Source organism: Labrus bergylta, chromosome 14, assembly GCF_963930695.1.
Source record: "Labrus bergylta chromosome 14, fLabBer1.1, whole genome shotgun sequence".
Taxonomy (NCBI): Eukaryota; Metazoa; Chordata; class Actinopteri; order Labriformes; family Labridae; genus Labrus; species Labrus bergylta.
The window spans coordinates 12,725,391-12,745,054 of NC_089208.1; the positions used below are offsets into that span (position 1 = coordinate 12,725,391).

The 19,664-nt window shown below is 37.4% G+C and overlaps 1 protein-coding gene, 1 long non-coding RNA gene and 7 other non-coding genes across 9 annotated transcripts; 1 reads left to right on the forward strand and 8 right to left on the reverse strand.

Moving 5' to 3' along the window:
• Positions 1-8,949: 8,949 nt before the first annotated feature.
• LOC109985307 (uncharacterized) lies at positions 8,950-13,031 on the reverse strand. The gene is made up of 11 exons (XR_002278017.3): positions 12,881-13,031; positions 12,281-12,341; positions 12,038-12,079; positions 11,771-11,848; positions 11,596-11,658; positions 11,312-11,398; positions 10,692-11,045; positions 10,439-10,487; positions 10,144-10,233; positions 9,833-9,887; positions 8,950-9,060 (listed from the first exon to the last, which is right to left on the reverse strand). It is a non-coding gene; the product is annotated as an uncharacterized lncRNA (long non-coding RNA).
• LOC114920372 (small nucleolar RNA SNORD65) lies at positions 9,962-10,035 on the reverse strand. Its single transcript, XR_003808698.1, has one exon. It is a non-coding gene; the product is annotated as a small nucleolar RNA SNORD65 (small nucleolar RNA).
• LOC114920374 (small nucleolar RNA SNORD65) lies at positions 10,313-10,386 on the reverse strand. The gene has a single exon (XR_003808700.1). It is a non-coding gene; the product is annotated as a small nucleolar RNA SNORD65 (small nucleolar RNA).
• Positions 10,566-10,643, reverse strand: LOC114920376 (small nucleolar RNA SNORD49). Its single transcript, XR_003808702.2, has one exon. It is a non-coding gene; the product is annotated as a small nucleolar RNA SNORD49 (small nucleolar RNA).
• On the reverse strand, positions 11,122-11,195 carry LOC114920373 (small nucleolar RNA SNORD65). Its single transcript, XR_003808699.1, has one exon. It is a non-coding gene; the product is annotated as a small nucleolar RNA SNORD65 (small nucleolar RNA).
• On the reverse strand, positions 11,479-11,552 carry LOC114920375 (small nucleolar RNA SNORD65). The gene has a single exon (XR_003808701.1). It is a non-coding gene; the product is annotated as a small nucleolar RNA SNORD65 (small nucleolar RNA).
• Positions 11,916-11,989, reverse strand: LOC114920379 (small nucleolar RNA SNORD65). The gene has a single exon (XR_003808705.2). It is a non-coding gene; the product is annotated as a small nucleolar RNA SNORD65 (small nucleolar RNA).
• On the reverse strand, positions 12,163-12,240 carry LOC114920371 (small nucleolar RNA SNORD49). Its single transcript, XR_003808697.2, has one exon. It is a non-coding gene; the product is annotated as a small nucleolar RNA SNORD49 (small nucleolar RNA).
• Positions 13,032-13,365: 334 nt separating the features above from the next.
• On the forward strand, positions 13,366-19,375 carry LOC109985225 (ras-related protein Rab-34-like). The gene is made up of 11 exons (XM_065962832.1): positions 13,366-13,502; positions 14,063-14,119; positions 14,344-14,435; positions 15,430-15,495; positions 16,094-16,195; positions 16,368-16,432; positions 16,553-16,604; positions 16,764-16,845; positions 17,369-17,459; positions 17,576-17,683; positions 18,612-19,375. Exons 2-11 carry the CDS (start codon positions 14,072-14,074, stop codon positions 18,671-18,673), a joined length of 768 nt encoding a protein of 255 aa, XP_065818904.1. The 5' UTR covers positions 13,366-13,502; positions 14,063-14,071; the 3' UTR covers positions 18,674-19,375.
• The last annotated feature ends 289 nt before the right edge of the window (positions 19,376-19,664 follow it).

The following is a 19,664-nucleotide window of genomic DNA, read 5'->3' on the forward strand; positions in this document are numbered from 1 at the left end:
CTAAAAGAGAAAAAAACAGTTTAAGAAGCAGGAATGATGACATTCATAAGAAAAAAGACTGACAAAGATGTGAAAAGGCCGTACAATAACACCTTTACCATACAAATCATCACAACTAAAATATCCCTGGGGAAAGAAAGATAAAAGAAAATAAACAACGCTGATGCTTTTCACCTGTGTTACTGGGAATATTACTGCAGAGTTATATAATGTTTTGAAGCAACCAATTAGGGCACAAACATGCCAAATTTGAAAAAAATCTTCATAAACTTTAGGAGCAAACGCAGAGTGTAAATGTTTGCAAATGTCAGTAGTCCAAGCCTTAATAATACTCATATGTTCAAGATTCACTACTCTACTTTTGGTCTATATATTCATTAAAAAAATCTAATTGGTGGGGCGCTCATGTTGCATTGGTTAGTGCGCATGCCCCATGTATGGAGGCTATAGTACTCCAAGCGGGCGGCCCTGGTTCAAATCCGACCTGTGGCACCTTTCCCGCATGTCATTCCCCACTCTCTCTCTCCTTGATTTCTGACTCTATCCACTGTCCTATCTCTACAACAAAGGCACAACACGCCCCAAAAAAAACCTTAAAAAAAAAAAAAAAAATCGAATTGGTAAAAATTCTTGTTTTATATTGAGTCAGTTTGGATATGCTCAATGCTGCACGCTTCCGCCAGCCTTCAACTCAGTGCCTTGTTGTAATATTCTTGGTGAAAAAAACAAGTTGTTTTATTACATTTCTATTGGGCACTGTATTACTAGAACACCAGTGAAGCTTTAACGGTACCCCCTGTTTGTAATCCCACATGTCTTTATTGTAGTGATCATTACAGGGCTGTTGCTAACCACTTACCATATTGATTATGAAGAAGCAATTTAAGCATACACAAAGTAGAATGTGAAGCTATGTGAATCTCTACCAATGAGATTGTGTGTGTGTGTCAACCTGCCTCAAGAACAATGTGCTCCTCTTCAACTTGACACATGACAATAACTCTCTCAACATGATTTACTTTTGTTCTCTCACTTTTTCCCCTTCGGGTTGCCCTGAGGAAAAATGTGTCTAGACAAGATATATATCTCTGAAGCTTTCAGAAAAGTGCCTCATAATTTGCTTTTAGCGCTGCAGTATGCAAATCATACTTTGGAATTTTTACGAAAGTAGTGGGTGGGCCTAGAAGTCTCTCCGGACATTCTTTGTTATGGATTTAAAAGTTTCCCTCGAGGCCAATTCTTTGTGCAAAACAAGCTTTCTTTTATGGCTTGCTTGCCTAATGTTTTGGGTTTTTACAGTTATTTTAAAAATAAAATGAGAACGTTTTCACACCAAACAAATGACGACCATACAACAGTTTCAAAAATACAGTTGAATTGAGTAAACACAACATACAACTTTTACTACAATAGACTTAAGTAAAAAACAATTCTCATTTTACTTCAGTAGCTAGGCTAATTCTCAATGCAGGATTTTTTATCTGAAGTAAAGGATCTGAAAACATATAACAATAGTATTATACCTGCACAGGCATCAAAAAACTCAATATGTTTTTTATTGACTACGGAATGTGGAAGGAGTTATCTGTCTGTCTAGTTGAGGAAGGGGACTCTTTAACAAGGGCGGAACACAATAACAGTGACTAAATGCTGCATGGGCACAAGTCAAGGGATCCAAAACATCATTCATGTCCAAACTGTTTACAATTTGAGTTGGTTCAACCAACTGTAAACTTCAGCTGCATGTACAGACATCTGAGATATGTAAGATGTAACACGTGCTAAACAGAATTTGATTTAAAGATTGTTTTGTGGTGTCATGGCAGTAAAAAGAAAAGTACAGTATAGAATGTGTACTGTATGTTTTCATGTTTCACTTTCCTCTGTAGTTTTAAATGATCAAAAACACATTTCCCAGGCCTCAGGTTTTCCTGTCGTGTGGGTTTATAGCAAAAATGCTCTTCAACAGGAAGGGAGTTATTAAGGCAGCGCCTACCTGAACTTTTAAATCTGTGGAAAGGGGGGAATTTTTTAAATATACCTCAGCATTAAAGCAGTCTTTTATGTTATGGGGCCAATGTCCACAGACGGCGCTTTTTACGCTGGCACCTCAATTTAGGAGAACTTCTCACTAGCGCTTATTGTTGCTAGGTTACAAAAGTTAACTTTGACTTCCCTCCGAAATGACAGTTAGGTGTGTTTTAGATAGCGCCATGTGATAGCAATGTCAAATAGTCCATTACATTAGCAGCAGCTTTAGACCTGGAAATTAAATTAATTCTCAAAAAAAAAAACCCAGAGACCAACTAGCCTAGTTTTTCCTCCACCATTGTTGTTGATAAAGGTGATATCAGAACTCTCTTCTTGATTTTGATTGGTTGTTGAGAGACAAGTGACATTGACAAACATGGTGTTGTTCTGAAATATTAACTGTTTTTAACTGAGAGCACTGTGCCAAAGTGACAAAAAACTACTGTGGCTGAGGATGCTGACCATCATGGACACAGACCATTGCTCTACAAAAACACGTGCTATCATAAAACTAAATCTTAAACTGACATAGGCCTACATAGCAGTAATTGGATGGGTTTTCTCCCCCCTGTAAAAGCCCAACGCAGCACAATGTGATTTCACAGTTCCTTTATTGGTATTTTATTTATTGTGGACAACTTGTTTTGTTGCAGTTAGTACTGGGTGCCTTTTTAAAACAAGGAGAGAAAACATGAATGTGTCACCAAAGATTACATGTTCACTGTAATGGAATGTAGTGCTCTGCAAGGATTGTGACCAACATGTCTGTGCAGATAGTGGTGTGATGAAGATTTATTATGTAACAGTGTAACTGGGTTTGACATTCTCACCAGATTCAATCTATACTCTCCTCACTCTTTGTCTAATATCAGCAGTTATTCACATCGTCAAGTGGTCCACAGTTATGTTTAATCAAGAAAACAATTCTGAATAAAGAAAGGTTAAAGCAACAAGGTTAAGATTGTTGTCAACCTTTAAGAGCGTATTTTAACACAACTGCCTTTGTCAGAAACAAAATGGATAAAGGTAGTTTCAAGGTAAATACAAAGAGATTGAACGTTGTGACATAGCTGCTGCATTTACCTTAACCCTTTAATTATCCCAGAGTTTAATTGGGACACTAAACTGGCTGAGACATAAAATTATTGTTTTTCTAGGTAATAAAAGCTGATATTTGGATCTCTGATAAATATTTATACCTTCACCATAGTAAAGTGTAAAAGGTACTTATAGACCTCTGAAGGTAAATGGATGATAAATGCACATTTTATACAATGCTTGGTATTTTGAACATTGAACAACATCATACATATTATTTTGCCCTTACTTGAAACAGCTTGAAACTGCATGGGACTTGGAGTAAAATATGCAGAGAATGAGACAGTTCTGTTTGAAGACACCTTTTAATAATAATAACAACAGTAATACATGGTTTTATATAGTGCTTTTAATCAAAGTGCTGTGCATACCTTGTTAAAAATACATGTTGTTTCCCACGATGAGTAAACACTCCCACTTTCAAACCAATGTGCCCCCCACCTCAGAGTGAATGTGTGCTGACAGCCTGACAGGTCGATTTAAAGGGACTTGTTACAGCAGGCTGTCAAGAACCGGTTGTCACGGTTTCTTACCCTGTGGGTACAGGAGTATTATATGTAACCTCCACCTGTATTCCCCTCACCCAAAAGCCTCAGAATTGAGTTGTTATTAGGATTCTGTTAGTTCTACTCTGAGGACATAATTAATCACTCGCTTGTAAGAACAAGACGTGACTCACAAACCTGTCTGACACCTGTCACAGCGAATGAAGGACAGTCCAACAGGCATAACTTGACAAAAAACGTATTCTCATTTCTGCTGAAACAGAAAATCTGTGATTACTAAAAACATCTTGATGACTTAGTTGACATTAAGTCTAAATGTCCCCTTCTTAAGTTCCCCATCCCTCAATGGTTTGGACTATTAAATTCAGTTTCAGCGATGATGTCTCTAGAAGATATCAAACCCTGAAGCAAGAAAATAAACATTTAAATATTGCAGTGCTAATTGTATAGTTTAGTCAAGAATACAGGAGTTTGTCATTTAATGACAGCTTTTATTTCTTATTTCTGCAAAGGGAGCATGAAGAGGAGTTTCCTCACTTTCATACACAAGAAGAAGATGACTTTGATCAGGAATAAAACAATTTAGTGGTGATCTGGACCTAATATTTTGTCACAACAATTAAACACAATGACAATTTTCTGAATTTTATTGGTAAAGATAACTTTACTTGATAATGTTTTCACGTATTTTTAGAATTAGGAAGTATCTTTTAAATTCCTATACTTGCATCACAGGGAGCTCCTTTCCTGATATGGAGGGATTGGACTCCTGAACTTTTTGTGTTGTGAAGAAGTCAAATACAACATCATTCCTTTTTATAAAATCTGAAAAAAGCCAGAGGAGAAACGTTAATTCATGTTGGGTATGTGTTTATAGATTTATTCCTATTTAAAACCTGAAAGTTATCGTAATGCAGCGGCAACCTGTTGGGCTGGAAGTGCAAAACAACCGCAGTTGAAGGCTGACAGAACTGGGGCAATCCCTATAGATGCTCATAATGCCAAACATTACAGCAGAATTAAACATGTTTAAATTCCTGTATTAAAGAAAGGTTTGGTCTCCATATAGCTAGTTTCTCTATTTGTCACATCTCTCCCAGGTTGAAATTCTAACATTCTAACATTCCAACATTTTAATACGTAAAGGTTTAAAGTTGAACATAATTATAAGCCTTGTTGCTTTGAGTGACAGTTGAGAGCCTCTGGCCGTACTGCTGTGTTGTCATCTCGGCTCTAACGCTATTCACTGAACTTAACAAAACATCAGTGTTTGTGTAGTTGGTGCCTTTAAAGATTTCCTCTGACATAATGGCTCATTATTGAACTGACAAGTCATTCAAGAGGTGAAAATTTTGTTCAATATTAAGTAATTGTCAATAATTAGTATCTGTGTCTGCATTGACTTTACCTGGCTTGTTAGTTGATTCCAGGTTTCTATTCATATATTGTGTTTCCTGTATGAGGAATGAAGGTGACATCCATTGGGAGCAATTCAGCTCAGAGCAGAACCTTTTTTGTATAACAGACCCCATTGCTCAAAGTGAAAGAATTAGGATTGAGAAAACAGGTTTCTTACAAGGGCTAGTAAACCCCCCACATATTAAGAAGAGGACTTGTTTCAGGGCTAAAATATCTTTAAAAAAGCAACTTGCATGAATTTATATTAGAAAGCCATTAAACTCAGAGTAAACAATATATTTATATTGATATAAAAAAATGATTTTGTCCTTGGGTTTAAAAACAATCTAATCTTTTTAGGAAAACATATAGCGATCAGATTTTCTGGACAGTATAAAACATGTATTGTTTTCATCCCTCTGTATGTGCGAGCAGTCCGCTTCCCTGCACTGAAATAGGAAATGACCAAAATGACCTCATTCAGCTAAATGCTGGTTAGCAGCTGGAAGCTATGAAGTCCATCTTTTAACAAGCATGCTCATGAACATCTAGGTGTGTCCTTGCATGATACAAACCAGCAAGGGACACACTCGTAAAACCTCTGCTTCATAGTGAAACAATGGGCTCCACAAGGTACCTTAAATAAGTCTTTACAGACATACACAATAAGCAGCCATTTTTGTTTACATGAAGGGTAGTTGTATTGGGGGGGCAATGCTTAATACAAGTTTCAGGTAACTAACAACTGAGTTTTTGTTTTCATTATTTATTTGTCCTTTAGAATGCATATAATGGTAAACAATAATTTTAAAATCAACCCAAGAGGTATAAATAACAGTTATCCACCATGAAAATCTCCATCAGCCTCACAAGAACAATCTGTTTTTTTTTTTTTTTTTATCTTTTGTACCTCATGTGACTTCACTCCATCTCAGATTCAGCCTTGGAGTAGATTGTCATGATGAAGCTTGAGGTCTTGTGTTGATTCGTCCATGCAAGAGATGATCAAGTACTCCCCCAGCTCCAAGCTGTGGAACTTGATCAGCTCTCTCTTCTGGCTGAACTCACTGACTTTTAGAGGTTCCTGATTCTGGAAGAGACAAAAAGGAAGTCGTCCTTTGGGTGCCTACAGAAAATTATAAAAGGGAAAAATGTTTATGTGTCAAGGCTCTTTGTATGTGCCTGATAATTTCTTTATAACATAAGCAGTATATTATTATTATTTTTTATTTATTTTGACCTGTGATGGCACCTGTTTAGAACAAAAGGATATATATATGAGGACATAAGATTACACATAACGCCTGTAATATAATGTCAATAAAACACAGCACAAATGCAATGACCACACACATATCTCTTTTCACGGACATATTTCCTCACTTATACATATGAAACCACACTGACCTTGAAGGTTTGAATGGTTAATCTGTCCCCATTATCACCGCTATGCTAAGTGAAGATCAATTACAAAAAATGTATTGAGGATGTTTTTTTTTTATTAACGTACCTCAAAAAATCAAAACTCTAACCTCACCTGTCAGGCCGTTTGGACCCCCTACAGACTTTCCTGCCTCCCAGCGGCCTTCTTTCAGTGAACAATTCCACTGACAGACAGCGTCACCATCCACAAAGTTAGGGCTGTCACAGCAGATGTCCATGTATTCATAATAGGCGCAAAAGTCCCCATCTTCACCCTGAAGTGTTTTCATTATATGATTATCGTAAGTTATTTGACATACAGCACTTATCAAAAAAGGCCAGCCTCCCAAAATGCAGTGGCCTGATTCTATATAATGCATCCACATACATTAATAAATGTATAAAGCAACAGAATATGTAAGTTTTTGTAAATTGTAATATTGAAAAATAAAAAACATGTCTTCTATTCATTGTAAACGAAACTACTGTAACCTGGCCCACCTGCAGTACCTTCCATGTCCACCAGAGGGCCACAGCGCACACTTTAGGAATCACTTGTTTAGTGATTACTTTAGTTTAGTGAAACTTTAGAGTATAAGAATTTGGCATTCTCCTTATTCAATAGCAGCCAGTGGCATTGCCCAACATGTTTTTTAATAAAAACCTGATCTCTATCTATTAACTTATAGTTAATATATAGTAACATTAACTGCTTCCGTGCTGATCTGCAACACAAAAGATAAACTTTCAGTCATAAATGTTTCCATCCGCCTTCCTTGAATGGTATGAAATGGGTGTGGTCTTTGAATTAAAATGTATTAAGTCTTTTTCTTCTTCTTCTGTTGCTATAGTGTATTATTTCACTGCCAGCTTGGCAAGAACCCACAAACGACATGATTCATTTTTGTGACTCATCATGGAGCAATAGGCCCCTGACAGCGAGAAATACCCTCCTTTACACCTACTAGGAAATTATGTACACCAAATGTTCCTTGAAAAGTTTGAAATTAAGGGAATTTATGGCACTGATTTTTTTTTTTTTAATTGCTTTACCAGAACTCTCCATCATCACGCTCTTTCTGACACTGGTTCCTGTCCTCGTCGCTGACCTGTAACACGAGTCCACTTCACGTTGTTTGTGCTCTGCAGGGATTGCATAATTGAAGCTGGATCATAGCCACATGCAGAAAGAGCAGCGTGGAATTAAGATTTTTATTGTAGTGCTGTCACTGCTCCTCACTTGTCACTCCAGTCTCCGTTCCACACTCACTAGATAATTTACAGACATCGATTCTAACCAGACGTCCGTCAGAAGTATCGGATAGATCAGGGTAATCAAAGTCAACACCCACAGTTGGTCTGGTTGAGCGAGGTGATAAAGAGCCATCAAATTGCACAACTCTTGTATACTATAAGGGACTGTAAATCTTTTTTTGAATAAGTCAACCATGAGAATTATGATTCTGACTTAATTTTGACTCAGAAATCCAAGATGGCCACCAACAGGGTGAAAATGTGTCTTAAATTTTAAACCAAGATGTTAGCAACTGGTAGCAATTAAGCTAATATGAAATTTGATTAGCCTTTGACAAATATACAATGCCTTAGTGGATTGGAATATTAGGGGAAATTGCAACACACAGTATGACCAAAACTTCTTACTTTAGCCAAACATTAAAAAACATTTTCTTCAGGGGCAGTTACAACTGAAGCCCCCAACACAGCATGCACACACAAAGAGCCAGATGTGTGTAATAACATGTCATACCAAATGTGTGTTTTCACTGAAGAAACACCTGAAGAGTTTCACCCTGTTAGATGGTGGCCATTTTGGATTTCTGCATCAAAATGATGTAATGGTTGACTTATACAAAGTGTCTTCACAAATGATTTTAGGTGCTGTGGTTCTCTGATCATGTTCTAGCTTAGGGTTAGATTGACATCTGCCTGAGCTATAAAAATCACAGCACATTTTTATTCAGATGGCCAATCTTTGATATCAATTTATTTTGTATAGCGTAAACTCATAACAAGTGTTATCTCAAGACACTTTACAGAAAGCAGGTAGAATACCATACTCTGTTAACATTACAAAAGAGCAGGTAAAAATACCTTACTCATTTCTATGTTACAAAGACCCGGCCTATCCATCATGAGCACTTTAGCAAAGCAGCAGACGTTACAGTGGTGAGAAAAAAACTGCCTTATTGAAAAGGCAGAAATTAATCATATCAGTTTCTCAGAACTTGTTCATCTCCAGATGACCAGCACAAGCATGAAGTCAAACCAACAGGACTACATGTTCACCATGTAGATCTTTTCACTTTGGAGGTTTGATTTTTTTTATTTTGCAGGAAGGGTTTGGTGGAAACAGTAGTTTTACCTCTTAGTTCCTACATGTTGTCAAAGAATAAGTTATGGTGGAATCATTCTGCTTGAGACATGTTTGCTTGTGTGTCAAAGTGGAAGCTCAATGAGACCAACAACAACTCAGTCTTTTTATGACATTTATTGTGATAACACAAATCCATCTCCTCAAAATGTTTTTTCAAACATGGTGTCATCCATCCATCTTCACAGCAGTTGTCATGTCCACTCTTGATATCTGTAAGAGAAGAATGTAGCCACATTAGATTTGGAATAATCATCAAACAAAAGTACAGCTTAGAAACCTACAGTGACCAGTGATGTTGGTTTAATTTACAGTGTAACAATCTCTTTAAATCAGGTCAACACCTAGCAGAGAGTCAGCTGATCACAGGTTGCAGAGATTAAGAAAACAGAACAGTAGTTGCTTGAAAACCTCTTTAAGTCACGTCATTGATAAAATGCTGTTGTGTTAAATAATCAGTCCAGTAATTGATAACTTGTCTAAATAACTACCCAATTGTTTTTCTTCCATAACATCAACTTAATACATTTTTCACAAGATTATACTACACTGAAACAAACCAGATTACTTTAGATTAAAGCAGCTTAAATTAAGTACAAGGGGACTGTTAATGAACATTATTTCCCCAAACTTAAATTCTGTCTAACCATTTAAAAAGTTTCAAACATTAACAAAGGTATCCCCACACTGCCATCTCCATTATAGTAAACTAATCTAGATCACTTGGCTTCATTTAAATTTCTGTGGAGCAGGTTTATGAATTTTAAATAAAATGTAGTAGTCACTGCTCTGGAGATTCGCCTGCAGGAGGCAGGGAAACCTGTGGATTTGGGGCCCTTGCCTATTCTTCCTGAATCTCACTCTACATTGAAATGCTATATTTAAATGATATTTTATTAATCCTTTGCAGGAGATTAGGTTACAGCAACTACAATCACAGCCAATACATTCCATGCAACACTGGACGAAGAGCTTTAGGGCTTACCACATTCAGCTTGCAGGAATACCAAGGCGAGTTACTGCAACTACTCCATTCAATACTGCAGGATGAGAAAGGAAGTTAGTCTCCAAACAGTTAAAATGCCAGTGTGAACTCTGAAGATGAGACTACTGTGTTCAGAAAACCAAATATCACCACTGAACAATCTGACGGTAATTCCAGCTATTTCAGTTTAGATTTCATCATAACAGTCCTGTCAAAGCTTATTCTTTGAAATGTTCAAAACCAAGTACTGCTGTACATCGGTGAGACAACCAAAAAGCTTACTCGACACCATGACAAAATATTTAACTTACCGAGAGCATGTCAAAAGTCTTGGCTGCTGCAGCATCCTCCTTGGAAACTGACCAGTGTCTTTCAGAAGAATCTTAAAGCACCAAGGCAACCTTTAAAAAGCAGAACAAAAAGCATGGTGAGAAAACAGCAAGGATCAAGTCACTTCAAGACAATACATTTTAATTTTGTGTTCAGAAAACCAAATATCACCACTGAACAGTCTGACGGTAATTCCAGCTATTTCAGTTTAAGTTTCATCACAACAGACTACTGCAGTTTATCCGCTCAATATTTAAAAAAAAAAAAAAAAGGTACCTGTTGATGTCAGACCTCTGAAGACTGCCTTCAACTGGCAGAGTGACACCTGCGATGGAAGCAGCAATAAAATTAGAAAACATGCATTCATTTTATGAAATTTCATTTTTTAGTGTAGCTTTAAACGACTCAGAAAACTGGATTACATATAATCGTCAGTTGTCGCATCGGATGGCACTTCCTATTCCAGGTTTTCATCACTGCTGTACATAGGTGAGACAACCAAAAGGCATGACAAAAATATTTAACTTACCACAGATGTGTCAGAAGTCTGGGCTGCAGCAGCATCCTCGCAGATTAATGGGATACTTCACCAATTTACATTAAGCTTTGTGTCATTAGAAACCTGGTAGTATTTTTGAATGGCCGTGCATTGTGCCCTCATTTTCCCCTGAGGCGGGGGCTGTGCATTCTGGGAGTTGTTGTCTTTCATCCACATCAGCCCAAAAGAGACTTTCTGCCTTTTCTCAGCCAAGAAGGCACCAACTTCAAAAAAGTATTTCCCATTACTACATATGACCCAATTTCAATCCAGATTCATGTTTCACCAGGTGAAGTATCCCTTTAACCAGTGTCTTCCAGAAGACTCTTAAAGCACCAATGCAACCTTTAAAAAGCAGAACAAAATGATTGGTGAGAACCCAGCAAGTACCAAGCCATTTCAAGAAAACATTTAATTTTGTGTTCAGAAAACCAAATATCACCACTGAACAGTCTGACGGTAATTCCAGCTATTTCAGTTTAGATTTCATCATAACAGTCATGTCAAAGCTTATTCTGTGAAATGTTCAAAACCAAGCGTTGATGTTTGCTGTACATCGGTGAGACAACCAAAAAGCTTACTCGACACCATGACAAAATATTTAAACTTACCGAGAGCACGTCAAAAGTCTTGGCTGCAGCAGCATCCTTGGAAACTGACCAGTGTCTTTCAGAAGAATCTTGAAGCGCCAAGGCAACCTTTAAAAAGCAGAACAAAAAAGCATGGTGAGAAAACAGCAAGGATCAAGTCACTTCAAGACAATACATTTTAATTTTGTGTTCAGAAAACCAAATATCACCACTGAACAGTCTGACGGTAATTCCAGCTATTTCAGTTTAAGTTTCATCACAACAGAAGCAGACGTTTGCCAATTAATCAAAGGCTAAAATTCTACCTGGAGAAACTGATACGTCAGGCGGCTGGTTGAGTCAGTAGCACAGTGTGCTGCATGACAGCTCTGAAAGAATGAAAAGACACATTAGCTATAAAGATGGCAGCATTAATTAAGAACTGGGAGTTGATCAGCCTACATACTTTGGGGTGAAGATCGACAATGACGACAAACTTACCCACTTGGAAAAGTTTTCGCATAAACAGCTGCATTCTCCTGGCCTTCACATCTCCTGTGGCAGCGCAAGTTGTTTCAGCTACAGAACAGAACACTGATGTTATTTTTAAGTAAAGTCCATGCACAGTCATGTAACAACTTTTAATGTTCAGAAAACCGACAGTCACCACTGAACAATCTGCCGGTAATTCCAGCTATTTCAGTTTAGAGTTCATCATTACAATTAATTCAAACTAACGTCATATAACAAAAGACAAAGAAAACCAACCTGAGTCTGGCTTTATCCATCATCAGTGGGCCACACTGGAGGCTGTATTGATAGAAGATAATAAAATAATGCTTATTACATTGGCAGTGGGTGCAGTTTAGCCCTGAGAAACCACACAAGTTGGGGCTCAGAATATTGAGAATGAAAACATCGTCAGTTGTCGCATCGGACGGCACTTCCTATTCACAGTTTTCATCACTGACAACTTCATGAAACATGAAAGTTCACTTCACTGTAACTCACCATGACTGTCACCCCACGTGTCCTGTATGACCTCCTGACAGAATACAAGCCTCAAATCCATCTGCAAAGACAAACATCAAATTATATTAATTCAACGAACAGGAAGCAAATTAATCAAAATATTATTAATGGAAATTAAGATTGACGTTATTTGTTTGTTTTCCTCATGATTGTTAGTAAACTAATGTGGTAGCTAAGAAGTATTTCTTCATTTTATAGACATAAAAATTACATTAAAAGGTGACATCGTTTTAAAAAACTGAGAAACGAGTAATACAGAAGAATGTGCGAGTATAAATTAATTAACAAAGAACCAATACACAAAATAAAGCTTAAAAACGGCATACTTAATTATACATATATACACATTATACTTAATTTAATGAAAAACAACAAGAAAACGGGGATTATAGAAAATAACAATTTACGATGCAAACAGCAGTGTGTTGATATTATCATATATTAACAAATTAATTTGACTTAATTACGTCTCCCTTTAGTGTTCCCCACGTGGCCTCCTTAGGCCCGTCGCAGCAACGCAATCAACTAAATCTAGCACGTTTTAACTTCAGTATTAAAGTGAGAATTCAGAAGCCTTACTTGTTATATGAACAGTGCGTTTTGTTGTGAGCTTGTACTTATTCACCATTGTTAAAATAAATAAAAAAAACAGGCTGTCGAGTACCAGCGTGGTAGCAGCATCGACTAACAAATTCAAAGAGGTAGAGGCGACGCCTCGGCAATGCTTTTAAGCCTGGCTAGCGTCGCATGAGTATGACGTCAGTTGCAGTTTGTTACTCGCTCTAGCGCCACCTGTTGTGACGGAGTTTATTGTTACCAGACTGTAATTGTGAATATGTTTAAATTGCATTCATGAAGATTAGATCTTCCTCATAAAAGAAAAAGAAATAAAAGAAGAAAATACGCAACTGAAAGGTTTTTAGAATCTAATGTAAAACATAAATTGTGTTTTCATTAATAATAAGTGTATTAAAGGAAACCATGCGGCCACAGGATGGCGCTGTTTCACACATTTTAGCCTCATTTCATTTAATGCAATTTAATGCGCGTTTCTGTTTTTTTGACAGTCAACAGAGACTCACTGCTTCTCTGTGAGCGTCGTTTTGTTTTGGATTTGTTTTTTGTTTTTTGTCGACAGTCTTTGTCACATCACATCCCAGACCCAGTTCACTCCAGCCTTCTACCTGCTCGACACTTTGAGGTAAAAGTTTTCAACTGAGCCTGTGACAAACCCTGAGAACTGTGTACTTCTTCTTTTATCAATTATTATTTAATTAAATTTTTTTTTTTTTATGCTCATTGCTTGATGCTTCATTCTTTATTTGCAAATCGGACACATACTGTTTAACCACCCTGTGTTAACTTTAATCTCTAAATTATCAAATGAAATATGTCCTTTGCGAAACAAAATAAGATCTGGCTGGCAGTGGTTACGGTATCGGGACTATTAGACTCAATTTAACTTGTATTAATAAGGAATAACATGTTGCATGTTTATTATTGTAAACATTTTGTTATTTGGAATACAAAATAAAATGATCCCGCATACTTCGGTCAAACTTTGAATTTTCGAATGTCTGCTCTATTTCAGGAAAAGTTGGAAGACCTCAATTCTGTGGGGGGGGGTGGGGGGGGGGGGGGGGGGGCGGGATGTGGGTCGTCTTGAAGTGACGCAGAAGTGTGTTTGCTGTCAGTGAGAGTGGCAGCTTGAAGGGTTTGTAGTTTCGTGTGAAAGTGTGTGTAACAGTGTGTGTTTATCAGTGCTAGAGCATGTTGCCACCTGTGAAGAAGGACAGGATCATAACTCAGCTCCCACAGGTGAGTAAGACACACATACACACACACACACACACACACACACACACACACACACACACACACACACACACACACACACACACACACACACACACACACACACATCACACCACATCACGTCTATAGATAAGATGTAATTTGCGTTTACTTTGAAAAGTTTTAATTGTGTCTCTTTCCATTACTTTCTTTTCGAGTTTGACTTTTCCCTCTTCCCTTTCTAACAGTGTTTCAGTCCAAATGCAGCCCTGCACACCAAAGATGGCTTCCATCCACAGGTGAAGGCTGCTTGCCAGGTGCAGAAGACAGGCACAGTAAGGTAAGGTAACAGAGGGGTTAATCGGACAACACACACTGCCTTTCATCCTGCTGCTTCACACACTCTGGTATGTGTCTGAATTAAATTAGTTCAGGCAGAGTCATTTGAGTCGAACTATGTCTGCTCTGTCAGCTGACAGCCACGCACCACACCCATCACAACTGACTGCATTGATCGAGTAGTTTTGAAGGATAACACGGTGAAACTACAAATCACATGAAAAAGACCAATACCAACAGACTCATCTTCACACTGGTGCTTCCTGCTCGGTGGCATTTCATCTTAACAAACTAGACAATATTTTATGTTTTTTTAAGGCTTATAAATCAGCTCAGGATAGCAGATTTTAGCAAACATTACTCAAACAGCAGCTACTGAGCTACAACTATATTAACTAGAGTAGTAATACACATTTGGTGCTGAGGTGACAGGACAGTGGATGAGCAGTGTTCACTACACACATAATGGAACGTGAAACAGTGTTCTCGTTGTTATGACTTTAGAAGCGTTTTAGACGATACCAAAAGATTTAGTATATACGTTCTCGCTTTGGCTGAACAGACAAAACTTTTACTTATGGGATTTAAAAGTCGTTCATTTGATTATGATAAGAACAAATATAAAATATCAGCAGAGTTCTCCATCAAAGCCTTCTTAGTTGCCCACAGCAACTTATGAGTGCTTCAGAGAGAAAAACATCATTCATCATGAATTCATTTGTGAGATCAATTATTGTGATCTCATACATCAGTGATTTAAGAGCAGACTGGGGACTGTCAACAGATTTCTATTAGTCACCTGTCAAGGAGTAAATAAAAAGTCACTTAAATGACTTTAAAAAATGCAAAAGACACCTTAAATACCGTATGCTTTCAGACGTTATGAAGGGGGAAATAGGTGGCTGCAGGTTATTGATTAGATTTGGTGTGTTTCATGTTAAGCTGCTGTTGTTTGGAGTCATTAATAAATGATGTTATTTTCTTTCCGTGACCAGCTTTAATATCGCCAAGGTTATTGTAGTGGGAGATGTTGCAGTTGGAAAGACGTGTCTGATCAGCAGGTAAGAAGCAGTCATAAATAATTAGAGCAATTGAAGGTTTAATCAGCATTTTTTTTAAATAATATTTTGGTTTGATTGTTTTATTTCTATGACTTTATGTAGCCTTTGTAGTTCTATATGGTTTCAAATGAGGTTTTACTAATCTATTTCTAATAACAATCATGACTAAACTCAAGGTAAATACTTCTTGAACCTTTCAATTTAAAGCTTCTATGTTGACATTTCAGAAACACTGATTTAAATTGAAAGATTTGTGATAGTAAGTCTGATGCCCCACCAAAGCCCCTGATGTCTGAATAGTGTGTTCATGTAATCAAGTTTTCTTTGGTGAAGTTCCAAATCATCATTAAGGTTCTAACTGAGTTACGTCCAGCTTGATCAAAAGAGAGAGTCTGTTTAAAAAACCTTCATTGATTCTAGTGAAGGGTCGGTCGAGGGCAGGACTGTGACAGAATTACAGAATGGGATTTTTTTGTCTTAAGGTCTAGTCAACCTTAAGAAACCACTTTGAGCATAAACGTATCTTTCACTTTTTATACAAAATTATGAATTAAAATAGAGTTTATTTAGTAATATAAATTCCCTTTGTTCTTTAAAGGTTTCGTAAAGGTGCATTTGAAAAGAACTACAAAGCAACCATCGGGGTGGATTTTGAGATGGAGCGTTTTGAAGTGCTCGGTGTTCCCTTCAGTTTACAGCTGTGAGTATGATTACACACCACAGACAGCACAGAGTTATGTATTTACTTTAACTCACTTAGTTAATAATAAGGTTAATAAGGTTAATAAGGTTGAAGGGGTCACAAGGCCTGTTTGAAATGCCTCCCCTCTGTTTGAATTTTAAAGTATTCATAGAATCTGTTAATATTTCAGGTGGGACACGGCCGGTCAGGAGCGATTCAAATGCATCGCTTCAACATATTACAGAGGAGCTCAAGGTGAATTTGGCTCAGTCTCTATAGTATATATTAAAACCCCTCACCTTTGTCTAAATTAACACACAAGTCATCATACATACTGTTTCAATGTTTTCATACTTTCCTGTCTTTGTTCCACAGCCATTATAGTTGTGTTCGACTTGAGCAGTGTAAATTCTTTAGCCCATGCCAGGTGAGGACTAAACCGTCATGATGCCAGTGTTATACCCTTTACAATGTTATTTGAAATCAACAAGTGTGTTGTGTGTTCATTGTGTGTGTGTGTGTGTGTGTGTGTGTGTGTGTGTGTGTGTGTGTGTGTGTGTGTGTGTGTGTGTGTGTGTCTGTTTAGACAGTGGCTGGAGGATGCTATGAAGGAAAATGACCCATCCAGTGTTTTATTGTTCCTGGTCGGTACTAAGAAGGACCTCAGCGTGAGTGAAACCTAACAACAGCTGAGTTCAAATGAAACTGAGTTCAAATGTTATACAATCAGTGTCATAAGGAGATAAACAGAAACAAGACATGTGATGCCTTTTTTTCTCTGTTTCGTATAACAATTAAAGGAGAATCTTTGGGTTTTGGACTGTTGAACATAAAAAACACTTAAGCAAGACTTACATTAAACCTTGGTGTTCTTTTCATGTATGTTCAGATTATTTTAGAAGGATTGGTTTTGACCAAGAGTTTCTTCTCAAATTGTAGATACTTCTTGCAAATATCTATTTGGTTACTACTACTTTGATTGATCTGTTGGTTTTCTAATTCATAAAAATATAACTTCACTATAATGTAAACTATGAAAAATTCATTTTTTTTACATTAAAGAACCTGGAATCATGTTATTTTCCTCATTTCTAAAATGAACTGATAGATGCAGATGTAAATGCCTCACTGGTACTTTATGATCATCCACCAATGACCTCCGTTCTCCCCTCTTTGTCTCTCTCTCCTCAGTCTCCTGATCAGTTGGCTCACGTCGAGCAGGAAGCCATCAGACTGTCAGAGGAAATCAAAGCCGAGTACTGGGCTGTGTCTGCAATGTCAGGTGGGAGTTGAACACACTTTAATATGAGTTCATCTTCATCTCCCACCACCAATTCTTTTTTTTTTACATCCTGTTTTATCCCACTTAAACCGTTCTGTGTCTCTTCATTGTGCCAGGAGACGGTGTCAGGGATTTCTTCTTCCGCGTGGCCTCTCTGACTTTTGAGGCCAATGTTTTGTCTGAGCTGGAGAAAACTGGCTCGAGGAACTTTGGAGACATAATCAGTGAGTCTGTTTGCTTGGATAAATCACTATGAACAAGGCAGCATGATACTACTATTTGTTTGATCCATAGAAATGTAGTAGTTCTCCAATATCTATGAACCTGCACATGCCAGGGTTACACGTATCGAGCCAGTTTGGATTTCATGTTGATATACTCTTCAGTGTCATTAAGTGATGTTTCTAAAGGTCAAAGGAAAGAATTTCCTCAGAGGAACGTTTGTCTTTCAGCTGTAGTTGAAGCATTACAAATCAGTTTTACTCATGACATACAAGAATCCAAGGATCAGCTCTGGGGCTCTTGCATGTTTGTGGTTGGGATCAGAACATTCTCTGAATGAGATTGATTTTCAAATGTTTTCTCCTTAGCTACAAAAACAAGATCCCCTGTGTGTTTGTCCATTTCTTGCATGTCTATACTGTTTTATCCATTTCTAGTCCATTTGTTTCTTTCGGAGATGTACATTTTCAGTAGGAAGGCAGTATAAAGTTCTCTACGTTTTTAAAGAAATGTTGAAAATTGAGTGTGACTTCAAACTTACTAAATGTTTAATCAGCATTAACTGTATTTCTGAATCAAAAAGCAGTAAACTGTGAGTTTGCTGAATAGTCCTGTGGAGTGTTTTCATCTGAACAAGCATGACGTGTTTACATTCAGTCCCTTTCACTATACAAATATGTCGTTACAACAACCACGTTGTACAATAGTAACAAAGGAACATAGTATAATGATGTGGCTCATTCAAAAGTTTCTGAGTTTGTCAGATCAGTTCATTGCTTGTTTGTTTCTTTAAGCAGGATTTGTTGAAAATAAGAATACCCTGTATGATGCTTGTCTTTAAAATCTGACACTCTGTTTTCTAAACGTTACATTTTAAATTCTGAATGTAAATTTGTGAAAGGTGTTTTATTTGAAACGTGTCGTTCACAGGGCTCACAGACAGCACAGAAAACAACCACAAACCCATCAAGAGGAGCTCCAACTGCTGCTGAGACTAGAGAACCAACGACTGCCGTGATACACTCTGCACCGACTAAACAGCAACGAATTACGCTGAAGGAGAAACTGAAATAAGAATCTGCATGCTCAATGACATCTTGAATCGAGCCTTTGAAAAGCAGCATCATCTACATTTTATTGCATTTGTAGTGCCTGCAGATAGCATGAGAAGGAGCTAGTTCTGTTTCAGATAATGAAGTTGAGCTGTAAACAGCCATAAGTCTTCTCAGGGATGTTTGTACTGCTGGCCTGGGTTACAACAAATAGAGCTTTGTGATATGCTTATTGAGCATTTATGAATCGAGGGACATTATTCTCCTCTAGATCTTTTATTAAATAACAATATGTTGATGATTTCATAAACTCGTGTCTGTCCGTCAACGGAAACATTTATTTTCCTGCGACAAGCAAATGTTTGTACTCATGCATTTTTGGTGGGTTTCCTCACTGATCTCCAGTCATGTGTCTGCAGCTAATGTGATGCGTACGCTGACTCCCATGACCGCCCGTCACACCCACAGCTCTTCCTTCTCTTCCGATGCGAGTTCTCATGATCCTGAAAATGGAGGGATAGTTTGCAGAGACAGTTACAAGCAGACATCTAAAACGAAATCATTTTCTCATTTAAGAAGTTTGTCTGTGTAAGTCTGCATATATTCTCTTGTTTCCTATTAAAACACATATATGTACTCTCATATTATGGCTCATTGGATATAAACTGTAAATAATTTGTTTTTGTTCACTATGTTGTCTTTGGTTAAAAAATGTATGTACTGGAAAACATACTGCGTACTTTACAGGGCGTTAAATTATTCAAATTCGGTCCACATCTAATGAAATTTCCACTGTGAAAACAATCAAGAGCAAAGACATCACTACTATCAGATGAATGGACTGTCAGTCTGTTTCCCATATTAGTACCAAAAAAGACTTGAGGTTTAATATGAACACTTTTATTAAAGGGATCACAGGCAGAAAAGGTCA